The following is a 14,548-nucleotide window of genomic DNA, read 5'->3' on the forward strand; positions in this document are numbered from 1 at the left end:
TGCATGACAAGGTGCAGTTGGCCTTCCTAACTGCCTGCCCACACTGCCAACCCATGTTCATCTTGGAATCAATGATGACTCCAAGATCCTTTTCCGCCTCCGTGCTGACAAGAGGGGAGTTCCCCAACCTGTAGGTATGGTGCCGGTTGTTCCTCCCCAGGTGCATCACCTTGCACTTGTCAGTGTTGAATCCCATCCTATTCTCATCAGCCCACCCTTGTAACCTGTCTAGGTCTGATTGTAGCCTGTTGCCTCCTTTTAGTGTGCCCACGTCCCCCCACATCTTAGTGTCATCAGCAAATTTGAACAGGGTGCTTTTTACCCCCTCGTCCAAATCACTGATGAAGATGTTGAACAGTGCGGGCCTACTGAAGTAGTGTGTTAGAGTAGGTGTGTATGTGAATGACTGTCTCTGCAGGAGGGAGAGTGTTCTGTGTGAGAGAGAAACTGCATGGATTTATAACTGAAAAGTCTATTTCCAGTGGAGCTGGATCTGGGCCTGATCATATGGTGTGCAATCATTGAAGGGTAAGTGATGGGGCTGAGTTAGGATTGCATGGTCCAGCTTCTAATTTACGTGATCATTTGCTTATGCTGTCCCATGCTTTGAACACAGACTCCTGGGTGTAAACAAGGGGAATAGCAGCAGTGTATCCAGTAAGGGGAGATGCCTGCAGGTGCCACAGAAGTCAGTGTTTGGTTTGCTCTTGCTACTATCTTCATTATCAGTGGCAAAGATGAGATTGGGGTAGCCATTTGAATTAAAAATTAATCATCTTCGTAAAGTTAATTTCTCATAGTGTAGAGAGGGTTTTTCCTGCTGTGGCATGTGGAATAAATACATGTTTAGAATACTAAGGGAGAGGATGAATATAGCCCATTTTTATTGTGAATCCTTGGTCCCTTTCTCCAAGGTTCAAGCAGAACATTTGAGTAGCTTCATTGTGGAGGGTCTCCTACATGGTTTGGAAATGCCATTTGGAGCAGATCAAGGCAGGGGATGTTATTTGGACTCTGTTTAATTTATCTTCCATAGCACTTCCAAAATGACAAGCTTTTCATAAGCTTTGCTGAGAAAGCTCATGGTAATAATCAGTAAAAAGTTCAGCTTAGTTCAAGGGCTCATGCCTGGGCCTGGAGCCTGCTGACTGTGGGCTTTGGCCACTGATGGGAGTGGGAAAAGTGTGCAAAGGCAAGGATGCTGCCCTGATTTCCAAGTCATGTTAGCTGCAGGGTCCCAGACCTACAGACCATACATTCCACTTGTGAGAGGAGAATCTTCATTTCACATGATGTCCTGATTTGCAGAGTGGTTTCTGTGGGCCACTCAGAAGCCTTGTTTTTGCTTTTCTTTCAGCCATTTAAAAGTTGATGGTTTCTGCATGGGCGTGAGAAGAATTTGTTCCATGTTTACCAGGCACAAACTGTTCAGGAGTATGAACACTCAGGTTGCTGCTGGAAGGAAAAAGCATGGGCTCTACCAAAGTTGGTGTGTTGCTCAATGTGAATGTTAGTGGCCCTTGTTCAGTGGCTCATTATAAACTCATTCAGGCATTGAATGAATTTACTGAAAAACCCCATTTAAAGAGGTCCATACATGTTACTCTTGAATCAAATGCCACCAGCGGCGATACCAGCACATGGTCAAAGCAAAACTAAATTACTTTTGTCCTTAGCGGGACCACTTCACACCCCGTGAAGGAAGTTGCCCAAAGCATATCCAGATGGGGTTTTTTTCCTTTACTCAGTCCTCTGGAGGCATGCCAGGATGGCTAACAGACCCCAAACCAGAGCTGCTGAACCGAGTCTTTGGGACAGGACCAGGTCTCCCTTCAGGGGCTTTTGGTAGTTTAGGATTACAAGTTTTGCCAATATTTGCCTCTGTCTATTGAGCTAGCTAAGCTGCCACCCTTAAAGACTTTAAGAAAACGCATTTTGTGAAACTTCCCTTTCCTGACCTTTCTGTGCATCCTGTCCATTGGGTACCTCGCCTCTCATATAACCACCCAACCATTTGTCACTCACTTGCTTCTCTCTGGATACTGCTTTCCTTCATAGCCAGTTGCCCTCATATTTCCACATGTTTGCAAATGTTCCATGTTCCCTCTCCCCACATACCCACGGTGTAGTTTTGCCCTTGTAACCTTTTTTTTCCATCCTTTCTTTCTGGGACTTTTTCTAGACATACGGGGGAATCTCTTGATTTCTTGTCCCTTTTCTGTCTTTCTCTTCAGCTGCATTTCCTCTGGGGGCCTGGATACTTGGATATTTTAACGTTCCTGTCATTGCCAAGTGGGAACGCTGAACAGCTTTGTCTTGAATGATTGTAGTGTATGGATAAGAGTGTTATGATGCTCCACTCACCTTAGTCCCTTGGGGCAGTAATGGTGCTGGGAAGCTCCCTGTACTTCCTCAGCTAAAGACTACTGACTTGATGGCCTTTAGGAAGCTAAGCTAGTGTGGCAAGCTCCAGGAAGCCCTTCCTTAGGGATCTCTGTTGTCTGTGACCTCATTCAGGTGGTATTCTCATTTTCCTGGCTAACTAAGTCTTCTGAGTGTACTGCCTGGTTAATTATGTGGAAAAAGGAGCAGTTTTTTCATTAGCCAGGAAAGCAGCATCAGTACATTCTTCCTAACCTCAGAGAGCTGTCTGAACTGCTTTGTGGGTTTGTTGGGGTAATGTGCATACTCATTCTTACACACCAAACTTCAGTAACTCAAGGTTCCTCAGTGAAACTCATCTCTTAAATTGCAGGGCAGCAGCATTGTAGTTAAAGCACAGAAGTGTCTGCTAATTAGTAATTCAGTTCCTTGGCTCTTTTGAAGCTAGAATTCAAATAGCAGAAATTCAATGCAAAGACTTAACAGGCAACCTTTGACCTTGCTTCAACAAACTGTGGAGGTGCAGATATGAAGAGAAGAATCCATAATGCCCCTCACTGGCCACATGTCAGTCACTGTAACAAGCCCTGTGTTACATGTTTACATCCAATGTTTGTCAAACGAGTCCTCCCCCAACCCAGAAAACTCCCAGAGATCTGCCAAAGTAAAGGTAGAACTGCTGCTTGCATTGTCCTTGTTGGATTTGTCATAGACTTCCAGTACAGATTTCTATGCATGTGCCCACCAGTCCTAACTGAGATACTACTATGCATCAGCCATCATCTGATAATGCATAGCTTGCTTCTTTTGCCTGGTACAGTTCAGTAAAGGCAGTGGTTTGTGGGTTCCCCATAACTGCCACATTTCCATGATACAGATTTAGTGTATCATTTTCTTTGAGAAGCACTGGCATCTTCATTCTTTGCAGCAGAGCTTAGATCTTTATCAGGAAGAACCCCCCTGAGGACAGAGAGGTGCCTTTCTGGGTCCAGCAACATTCCTGTGACAGAGAGTGTTAAAAATCACCATTTCCCATCACTCTCTCACCTTCCAAAGTGCCAAATGTTCTGAGGCTGGGCCCTGCTGCTAAGCAGTAGTCTTTGAATATTGGTTTTTGTATGAAATGCACATACGCACTTGTATGGGCCTGCTTTCCAGGACAGTAGGAGCTCTGGATGTTACAGTTGCGCCTGTAGGGCAGTGATATAACTAAAAAAGATGTGACCAGGGCAACCACTCCAGAAGATGACTGTGAGAGAGAGGGAAAGGGGGAGAGGGCAGAGTTGCTACTGGCAGCTGCATAATCACAGTTGCGAAGTTGCCACTGCCCCTGTGCCCTGGATGCGCAGCCCTGTGTCTGTGTTGCTGCCTAAAGGACACAGGTGGATAGCTGTGTGGTCTCTCATGCCGTGTGATCTGTGGTGTACAGAGAAGAGGGTTGGGATGGAGCAGAGCAGGGGCAGGCAATTATTTCGGGCAGAGGGTCGCTTACCGAGTTTTAACAAGCTGTCAAGAGCCACATGAGTAGCCCCGCCCATTGACTGTTACCCCGCCCCCAGTTGCCATTTTGAGCCCAGAAGTCCCACCTCCTTAACCTCTGACCTTTGCCACCGGAGGTCTGTCCCCTTGCCCCTGGGAGTGCTCCTTTGGGGAATATGGTTTGCCATCTTAGGGGGGGAAAAAACAAATTATATACTAAAAATCAAACACACATAATAATATTTTTTAATTTAATTTAAAAAATATATTTTTGTCCAGATTTGTGTGCATTTGTGCTGTATACGTAGAAGTGATTGCTTAATAGCTCAAAATGTAGTCTTACTTGTATATTGTGTGGGGTGTGCATGGGGTAGGTGTGGGGTTTGTGGGGAGTTGTGGGTGAGTGTTATGGGGGTTTATGGGGCTGTGCATGTATGGGCATGGTATTGTGGGTATGGGAGCCACGAGGTGCCGAGTGGCCAGTGGGTGGGCAGGAAAGTAGGGAAAGCAGCAGCAAGGGTGGGGGGAGTGGGCGTGTGGAAGCATGGGGCTTGCACCGATGTCCCGGGGCCAGGAGCGGGGCGGTAGGAGCATGGGGTGCAGGTTGGCAGGGGTCTGTGGCAGGAATTCCCAACCTTTTTATACTGCAGACCTGCAAACTGTGTAATTTACAGATTTAAATTGAATTTACATGTTTAAATTTAATTTTTACGGGGTGAGGGGGGCGGGTTGTGAAGATCGGATCGGGTGGGGGCACTGGGGAACCCTGCAGGGGAGGGGGCTGTGCAGGCGGTGGCCCAGGGAGACCCAGCTGGGGCTGTCTGGGAAGAATGGGCTCTGCTGCCTTTCCTAGGAGCAAGCAGCAGAGCCACCTCCCTGTCCTTGGCCCTGGGCATTTCCCCACCCGCATCCCCCTGCTCCCAGCCACGGGCAGGGCTGGAGGGTCCTGCCCGGCCCAGCAAGGGCCCCAGTAACTGGTGCATGGGTCGCACCTTACCTGGTGTAGCCATGGTGGCGGGAGCAGGATGGGGCACACAAAGCCAGCTGCCTCCCTCCCGTGGCTGCTCCACCACCCACTCATGACTGCTGGCAGTGGAAGCCACAGCACCCGTCCAGCTGCCATGCACCCACTCGCTCCCAGGTCTGTCTGCTGTAGCCCCGCAGTACAGGTAGGGATGACCACAAGCAACCCCAACCCCAAGCTTGCCTGTCCAAACCGAGCAGCGGCGGCAGGGAGCAAAGTGCTGCTCAGCCTAAGGGAAAAGCAGCCCTCCCCCTCCCATTGCCAGCATTCCCTACTGCAGCTGCTCACAGCCCACGCAGAGTTATCCTGCCTCTCCATCATGTCACTGCCGTCCCGTGGGGCAGTGGTGGTAATGGAGAGCAGGTACAGGGCTTTGAGCAGCTGTAGCAGGGAGCACTGGCAGCAGGAGTGGGAGGGGCTGTTTTTCCCCTGTGCTGAGCAGCAATTTGTTCCCTGCCACCACCGCTCAGCCTGGATGGGCGAACACGGGGTCAGGGCTGTTTACAGTTGTCCCCGCCTGTACCGCGGGGCTGGGGCTGGGAGAGCTGGGAGTGAGTGAGCGAGCAAACGGCAGCCAGTGGCAGCCATACAGGATTGTGGCACCTGCACCGGTGTCCTGGGCCCCATGCCAGTGGAGCCTAGAGCAGGTGGCAGGAGCGCAGGGTCCCGGCTGGCAGGGACTCTATGGAGCCAGGTCAGCTCCCTTCTCTCCCTGCTGGGGCAGCCCAACCTGGCTCCTTAGACCCCTGCCAGTCCACACCCTGCGCTCCTGCCACCCCACTTTGGGCTCTACTGGCGCTGGCCCTGGGACAACAGCATGGTCCCCACGTGCCCGCATGTTTCCACTTTCCCCACCCTCTTCTTCCCTGAATTTCCCGCTCTGGCACAGGGAGGTGTGAACAGCCCCACAGTCTCAGGCCAGAGGCAGGGAACTAGGCTGAACGGGTCTTGCTACTGCAGGAGTCTGCCGTGGCTTCCCCTGGGTCTTACTGCCCCTGGCTGCTATCATCTTTGACAGGCAACTGAGGGCAGATAAATATTAATTTTCTAAATTTTTTAAGGACCCCGTGAGTTGGATAATATGGCCTGGTGGGCCAGATCTGGCCTGTGAGCCATATTTTGCCCACCTCTGGGGTAGAGCTAAGTGGATTTATCAAACTTTGTGTTTTGTCTCCAGATTTTCTTTTTTTTTCCTTCTTTTTTTTTTTTAATATTTCCCTTTTTCAGCTGAAATTTCACAGCCTGAACTGAGAAGTGAACTCCTGGATCCCACAAATTTTTTCTTCTCTCAACAGGGATGGTTTCTTTAGTGAGCTTGGCATAGGACATGCACCCCTGTGATGACTGTGGAGTCAGCAGATCTGATCATTGCATAGCTGTCCCTTGATCTAGCTCTGGTGTTCATTTGTGTGGCCTTTAAAATCCTCTGTGGAGATGTCCACTAGGGTTCATTCTGTTTGCAGAAAAATGTCTAGATCAGGAATGGGCAAAGATATGGCCCGTGGGCTGGATCGGGCCCACCAACTGATTGGATCTGGCCCATGGGTAATTGCCCACTACTTGATTGTATCTGGCCTATGGCTTCCCCCACAACACTCCACATGGGGTGAAGCCCTGCCTGCGTCCTCCCAGGGCAGCCTGTACTGTGCTCTTACCCTGCACCTGCCAATGGCACCGCACCAGCCCTGGCCAGCATGCACAGCTTCCTGGTGGGGCTGCTCCTGGTGCAACTGTAGCTGCCTGGGTACTGCTCGACTTCCTCCTCCTCCTGTCCCAACTGCACTGCTCCGAGCAACAGGCAGTGCAGGGGAGGGCAGCAGCTGTGGGGATACATGCTGGAGACCACATGCCCAGCCAGGAGCGGGGAAGCTGCAGCCAGGTGGCTCCTGCCCCAGTGTGTGGGGCTCCAGCTCCAGCTCCCAACTGCTTTCCACCCACCCAATGTGATGAGCAGCTACCAGTGGGCGGCCCCATGACTGCCACCCTTCCCTGGGAAGCTGTGCACACTGACTGGGGCGAGGGTGGTGCCACTGCTGGGTGTGCTGTTGGGTCACAGGTCGGGCTGCCCCTGGTGGGAGTAAGAGGGGCTTGACTCCATGCAGAGTGCCACAGTGGCAGCTGCAGGCCAGATGGTGGGTGCGGACTGCACCTGCACTACCCAGGCAAGCTGTGCTGTATGCACCTCTTGTCCCCCACCCCTCCTTGGCCAGCTACCAGGACATAGCAGGCAGGCAGCTCCCCATACACATGTGTACCCCCTAGACACGCACACCCTCACATATACACATGCAAACACACCACACCCACCATCGTCCCCCCTCCACACACTTGAAAATTCTTACAAGAGTAAGAATGTATTTTGATCTGTTATATAATTGTCTCTATATACACTACTCAGAAAAACATAAATCAGGGAAAATATATTTTTTCAAATAAAATTAAGATATGGTAGATGTTTGATTTTTATCATATGATTTCTTTTTATCTATAATTTGTTAAAATATATTCTAAAAGATTTTATATGTGCAGTCCTAGAGATATGAAGGCCCAGAAAAAGCTAGAAAAATTCGAAAAAAACCCATCCGTTCCCTCCCCCCCTCCTTTTTCCTAGGATTTTTTTTGTTTGGTTTTTTTCTGAAATAAAATAAAATTGAAAATTTTTGGAAAAATTAAAAAAACTCTCTTATGAAATATTTTCTTTTAGACTGATGAATAAAATGTTTAAGACACCGTGTTCATATATTGCTACCCTTTACTTCCCAAAAATGTTTTCTAATAGCTATGTAATGAAAGATTTTTATGTAAGACTATCTATAGTAGCAGATCATTACAATTCCTGGACACTGAGGACAAGCAGTACAGTATAACTTTCAAATGCAAGAGCAAGACACATTTTTGCCCCCAGGGGGCACTGCCATTTTCACAAGAGAGGGAAGAAGGATTCAGTGCCTTCTTTTCTTGTGGACTTCCTCAGTTGTTGACTTTTGATCTAGAGGTTGGTGGATCTGCTCCTGTCCTTGTGACTAGGCCTCAAAGGACTGGGAGTGGACACTGGCAGCAGCATCCATTTGTTCCTGTAGAGAGATTAGAAACAAGGAGCTTATTGCCCTGCTTGCTCAAAAGGAGCAGAGAAAGTCTAAAGGTTTTGGAGTTGGAAGGAACCTGCCTCCTCCTGGCCCTGTGACCTTGAGATCCACAGAAGTACAGAAGCAGCACAAAAGAGCTGAAGAAAGTATACTTCTTTATTGGAAGGTAAGAGTTTAGATTTCTCTGAATTCAGTATATTAAACTATATTTTAGCTGCATTCATATATTTTCATAATCTATGTAATTCGTAATTGAATTCATACTAATCTAATGTTTTGTGACAAATCACCCAAATTTTGCAGTGAGGTGAGGCCTGCAGGGCAGGGAAGTTGTTCACAGTTAACTTTGAGGAGGCCTTTCCTCCATCCATTACTAAATTTGTACATGCTATAGCTTAGTGTTTATGTATGCAAGCTAGCCATTAAATTACATTTTTCTTTTTTCTCCCTCAGCAAAATGATGTGACCAACTTCTAGCAGTTGGAAGCATTTCCACACTGCAAGTTATTCTGAGAAAAAAATATGATTCGCAAATACTGTCAAATGAAATACGCATTTCCAAATACTGCTAGTATGACCAAACACATCCTTGTATGTAAGAAGTGTCCTGCAGACATTAAAAAATCCTTCATGGGTGTAAGTGAGGAGGTAGATCACAATGATGAAAGTACAAGTAGCTGTTTCCAGTGTTCTTGATCCAGAAGTCCTCCTACTGCTACTGCTGCTGCTTCTTCTATAACATCAGCATCACAAGGGTTGCCCAATCAACATCCTCAAGTAACCAAATATTGCAAGCAACTGTATGCAAAAGCCTCTCAATAGCTTCATTTATAGACAAGATGACACCTGAAGGTCAGGAAAAAATTGACCAAGCTCTTGCAAGAGCAGTATATTCTTCTGGGACACCATTGTCAATAACTTAAAATGCATACTGGCAGGAAGCTTTTATATTACTAAGACTATCATACCCTTTGCCCAGCAGACATTATTTGAGCAAGCCTCTTTTAGAATCAGAATATGAACGTTTAATGCAATCTGTGCAAGGAAGAATCAACAAAGCACTGTGTCTTGCAGTACTTGCAGATGGATGGACAAACATGTGGGGAGAAGGAATCATAAACTTTGTGATAACAACACAACCAGTTTTTTACAGAAGCACTGAAACAGGAGAGAACAGGCATACTGCAGAGTATATACTGCAGTAGTAAAATATGTCAAGCCCTACAGAAGATTGGGAGTGGTAAAGTATTTGCTTTGCTGACTGACAGTGCAGGTAACATGAAAGCAGTATGGGAGATCATAATGGATAATCCACATATTACTACAATAGGATTTGCATCCCACGAGCTAGTCTTGCTTCTTAATGACATCATGAAGTTGGACACAGCAAAAGATCTGTAGAAGAGCAAAATAAGTTATAAAACATGTAAAAGCTACTCATATTGTAGCTGCAGTCTTTAAGAAGAAGCAGGGGAAAAAAGAATGCAAAGAATAAAATAGTGACACAAACTCTGTAGTAAAACTAGATGGGGTGGAGTGATGATCTCATCTGAAAGTTTACTAAAGAACAAAGAAGCTCTTCAAGAAACAGTAAGAACTGAGGATCTTAAAGTACCCAGAAGTGTAAGGAACACTGTACTTGATGAGGATGTCTTCTGGGTTCAGCTGCAGAACTCCCTGAAGATTCTAAAGTCAATTTCTTCAGCAGTCACTGCATCTGAATCAGACAGTGCACTTTGGTCAAACATTCCTTACCAAATGGCCGAGATCAAATCAACTGTTTTTGAGAATCTAAGTGTATCTCTCCTTACAAGTACAAAATAAAGAAAAGTGAAAGACTTTATTAACAGCCGGGAAGAATTTTGCCAATCAATTCATGCTGTTGCAAATCTCTTGGATTCAAAGGCAGAAATGTTAGTGATGATGGCACTGCTACTGCATTTGACTTGATTACGAAACAAACAACACACTTAGGACTTGATGGTAGAAGGTCCTTTCAAATGTTGCAGAATACAGAACAACTTCAGGTATTTGGTTCAGGAATGGAATCTGGGACTCTGCCAAGCATATCCCTCCTGCAACATGGTGGCAAGGCCTTTGCATGGCACAGCCTCTGACTCCTGTTGCTTCTTGCCTGCTTCAGATTCCTCCATCTTCTGCAGCATGTATAAGAAACTGGTCTGTTTGGAAATAATCACGCCAAATCAAGAAATAAACTAACGTGAAAATGTAGATAGAGAAGCTTGTCTCAATCTGGGAAAACCTTCAGTATTCAGAAGTCCATGAAGATGATAAAAATGAAGGTTCAGAAGAAGCAAAAACTGCTGATAATGATAGCTCAGAAAATGAGACTGATTAGACAAAGTTTCATGTAGCAAAATTTGTATTCAGTGAGTCTTGGTTTTTTTCCCCCCTTCTCAGCTCTTTTTTTTCTAAAAATGAGTGCTTTCTGTATCTGCTTGACACTGTGGAGGACAGTCCAGAATGCATAATAACTTTCTTTGTTTTACTATAATGTTGATGGTTTCTTCTATTTTCAACTTCAATTTTTGCCTGCTTCTCATAAACTGGCAAAAACTAAGAGATCCTAGGTTCCTTAGAGTTCAGCAGCTTGTAGCTCCATTTGTAACAAAAATTAAAAAGATTTGGATAAATTTGTAATTATTGTCTGAATAAACTATACTTTTAAATTTAATAATATACCAAATATGATAATTTTATGAGAAACCAAGATATATGTAATACATTTTGTGTTCTTAAAGTAGCAAAGTAAATTTAGATCTGTAAAGGGTGCTAAGAAAATAAGTATAGCATATATTTCCATTTTTCCCAAAATGTCTGTTTTTTCCCATGGCTTCAAAATTTCTGGAAATTTTACATCTCTTTGCAGCCCTCGACAGTTCACCAAAATTTGTTAAGGGGCCCTCGAGCCAAAATAGTTGCCCACCCCTAATCTAGAACCTCTTTGCTATTTTTGCTGCCTGCTGGTAATAGTCTTGAGACAGCTGTGTGTGTATGGCCTGGTTTGCTGCTTGGGCACGCTTGTGGCACAAGTGAGCTCCAGTATCTGATGTGTAGGAAGACAGGCTACCCTTTGCCTGAGACAGCTGGCTGTGACTAGCTTGGTCTGAGGGTCTCTGAAACACAGTCTCTTCACTGAGTTTTCATTCTTGCTTTCTAAGCTGAAGGGATTCCTCCTTCAGTCTTATGTGGGTTTCCTGCCCATTTCTTTATTTTGCCCCCAGTGAACCACGTTCCAGTAACCCAGGGGGCACGGATATTTACTTTGAACAGGGAAAACCAGGAGGACCAAGATGGTTTATAACCAAGGTTACAAACCAGTTTGTCAAGAATTACTGATGCCCAGCCAGACCATGGGGTTGGGGAGAAGTGGCAAGTGAGCTTATTGCTTTCTGGGCAGTAGGCTGACAGCTGGTGACAGAAGTGTAGCAGAAACTTAGGGCCAGATCTTAAAGGATAGGCACCTAGGGAGAACTGTGATCCTGTTCCACCCTGGCCAATTGCCTGAGAAATTGCTAATACAAAAGATGTGTGGGTTGTCCTTGCCCTTGTTTTTTATGGCTTAGTTTTAAGGCTAAGATGATGGTGTGGATAGAGGCATTAATGAATTTTCAGGGACTTGAGCTGGGTGGAATAGGACCTCATCTAAATACCCAAGTTCACTTAGGCATCTAATATGTGGAACAGGACTTAGCCTTTTATGCTTATCTTGTGAATGTTCTTCATACGGCTTTTGACAAAGGGTAAGCCTAAGATCTTAATTGTGACTTTGGAAGGCTTATCTCTTTTGTGGCTCTTGAAAGCCAGTGCTCAGGAGCACAGCATTTTGAGCTGTTAGAACAATGATAGTTCTGTTCTGCCACATTTCCTGCTTGAGATACTTTCTATACATTTCCCATTGTTGTTCCTTTAAAACAGTTCAGCCACATTTGAATTAGCAGCTCTGAGAACCCTAACAGACAGGGATGGATCCCTTTTGAACAGGCAGGTTAAACTAATTCAAGCAGTCATCTCTAACCATGCTTACAGTGTGGACTGGGATCTCAAAGGTCACAAGCATGGAAATTCACATGCAGGAGCTGGGATCACACCCAAAATGGGGTTATGAGCCTGGAAGGATGGGGACTTGTGGATAAAACAATACTGTGATAAAGATGCTGGCAGCCTTGAGCACTGCATGCACAAGGGCTTTCTGAGAAGCTAACCCCTGAGCAGCTGGTTCAGTTAGTGGCCTGACATGGACTTTGTACTCTGCTTGGACTAATGTCTCTGAGATGGAGGCTGCATGATTGTGAGGAAGCTGCAGGCATGGCAATTTAGGAAAGCCTGCTACCCATGGAGGGGGAGGGCTGTCCCTTTATCCCAAGACAATTTCTCTGCAGGGACTTGCTGTGCTGGCTGGTCCAGTTTGTGGGTAGCAGTTTGTTGCAGTCTTAGGGAAGTTCACAAACCAAGTTTTGTGGCTGTGGGGTGTGAGCTGGAGCTGAGTCCTGTAGTCTCTTTGAGGGAAGGAGGGGCTCTCTCTGAGCACACAAAGCAAAGCAGGCTGCTATTGTTCATGCACATTCCTGCACATGCTGTCTGGGTTACACAAGGCATGTGGCAGGTACTTCCCGGGGTGTGCTGCAGGCGGGGACTGCATCTCCCAGCAAGCTCCTCTCAGCTTCCTTTGAAAGGGGATGTGCCTGTAGGGTTTGTGTGTCAGCAGAACACCAGCTCTGCCTGTGCTTAAAGCCCTCCTGGCTAGCTGGGCTGGTCTCTCCATTTTCCACAGGGTCTGTTGGGGAGGCACTTAGATGGCAGAATCAGTCTCTGCTTCCTTCAGTGGTAGGTGGAGTCTCTCCAGCTCCTCCTTCCCTCCCCTCCATTGTGAGCAGCAGCTGAAGCAGCAGGCGCACCTGCTCTGGCTGCTTGCAGCAGGGATGGTTTTGCCCTCCTTTGAGGGCTGGGAAAGCTGTGCAGATCAGCGTGTGATTGTGTCTGAGTTGCTGCAGGCAGCAGCAGAGAACCGGGGAAAGGAGATGCTGCTTGTGTGTGCCCAGCCCAGGCGCCACCTCTGGAAATGAACATGAGTCTGCCAGGCCGTGTCTCCTGCTCTATGCTCAACTGCTTTGTAAGTGCTTTTTTTTCCTACTCTCCTCTGTACTGTCTGTCTGTTTTGCATCTGCATGCAGGGCTTTGGGCCAGGGTTTCCCTCCAGCCCCAAGACAAATACAGCTATCCCAGATTTGGCCTGTCCTTGAGGCCCAACATCATCCTGCAGATCTTTCCTCCCCACCCTGCTCTGAATCTCCTTGGCCTTAATGTATGCTCTTTCTGCCCAGCTGCTTTTCCCCTTGGGGAGGGGATTTCCACCACACATGTCCAGTACACTGATCCCATGTGTTCCTGGTCTGTGCCATTCCAATGGTGACTGCCTGAATGGCCCCAAGGGCACGATTGTAAGTAGCCCAGAGCTGTGAGTTGGGCAAGGGATCTAGAGGAAGTGCACTGTGCTGGGCAGGCTCCCATCCAGCCCTTGGTTGCAGCTGGAAAATTATAGTAGGAGAGCATCCAGTACATAGGAAATCAAGGGGGAGTTCCTGATGCTGCCTGGGAAGGATGGGGTGAGGATCCCAGTGTTCCCTGCCCATTAAATGTTGCTGCCTGGCAAGGAAATGAAGAAATCCCCCACCCTGGGGTGGAGGGAGCAGGTCTGTGCGTGGCTGGAGTGTGTGTGTGATGAGGCCTGTGCTCTATACCTGTGCAGGGTGGGTGGGAGAGTGTGACATGAGGCCCACTCTCTGTGTGCTTAGGGTGAGGTGTGAGGTCTGTACTCTGTGCTTTGAGAGAAGAACAAGTCTGCTCAAGTTAGTTAAATTGTATGTGTATGAGGCTGACTGCTGAAATTGTTATTTTAAAAATCTGCTCTAAAATAGTATTTAGTTCAATGGATGATTTTAAACACTAAGATCACTGGTATGTCAGAGACGTTCCTTGGGCTGTATTTCAAGGTTTTCCCCTAAATGACTCAAGTATTTTTTTTTCATTTTACTTACATATATTAAAACCAACAGTTTATGATTTGAAAGTGAATATTATTTTACCCAAAAATAGATCTCTTTGCGGACCAATAAATCAAACCTATAGGGGAGACTCTAAAATACATTGATTTCCAGGTGATATTCAGAATAAATTATCCTAAACCAGTGATTGTCAGCCAGGGATCTTGGCATCTTGGAGTGCCTTGAGATCCTTTAAAGGGTGCCCTGGGGTTCCATATAACATTAGCACTGCTAGGTGTACAAACATGATTGAGAAAATAAACCCAGAGATTTCAAATAGGGAACCACCATGTTAAAAACCTTCTAACCTGTTTTGGGTTTCCTGATTTCTTTGAAACAGAAGAATTCCTCTCATATTTCTATTGTCAAAAAACGAGTGAAAGCTAAGAGCTAGCACTTCCAAGGTATGCCTCAGGTCTAAATGTTTTTAACATGGTGGTTTCCTATTTGAAATCTCTGTGATTGTCTTGTCAATCCTGTTTGCCCACCTAACAGTACTAAGATTGTGTGGT

At 46.4% G+C, this 14,548-nt stretch overlaps 1 protein-coding gene across 2 annotated transcripts in view; it reads left to right on the forward strand.

The window, feature by feature from the left end:
- Window positions 1–14,548, forward strand: part of MTMR4 (myotubularin related protein 4) — a 59,500-nt gene that overhangs the window by 5,364 nt on the left and 39,588 nt on the right. Inside the window, exon 1 of one of the 2 annotated variants that reach the window (XM_019506555.1) lies at window positions 12,891–13,105. The exons of the other annotated variant lie outside the window; for it this stretch is intronic. Within the exon in view, the coding sequence (XP_019362100.1) occupies window positions 13,055–13,105 (51 nt within the window). The 5' untranslated portion in view covers window positions 12,891–13,054. Of the gene's footprint in view, window positions 1–12,890; window positions 13,106–14,548 lie in introns of those variants that run through there. 2 annotated transcript variants of the gene reach the window in all.

Source organism: Gavialis gangeticus, unplaced genomic scaffold, assembly GCF_001723915.1.
Source record: "Gavialis gangeticus isolate Ggan-Ray unplaced genomic scaffold, GavGan_comp1, whole genome shotgun sequence".
Taxonomy (NCBI): domain Eukaryota; kingdom Metazoa; phylum Chordata; order Crocodylia; family Gavialidae; genus Gavialis; species Gavialis gangeticus.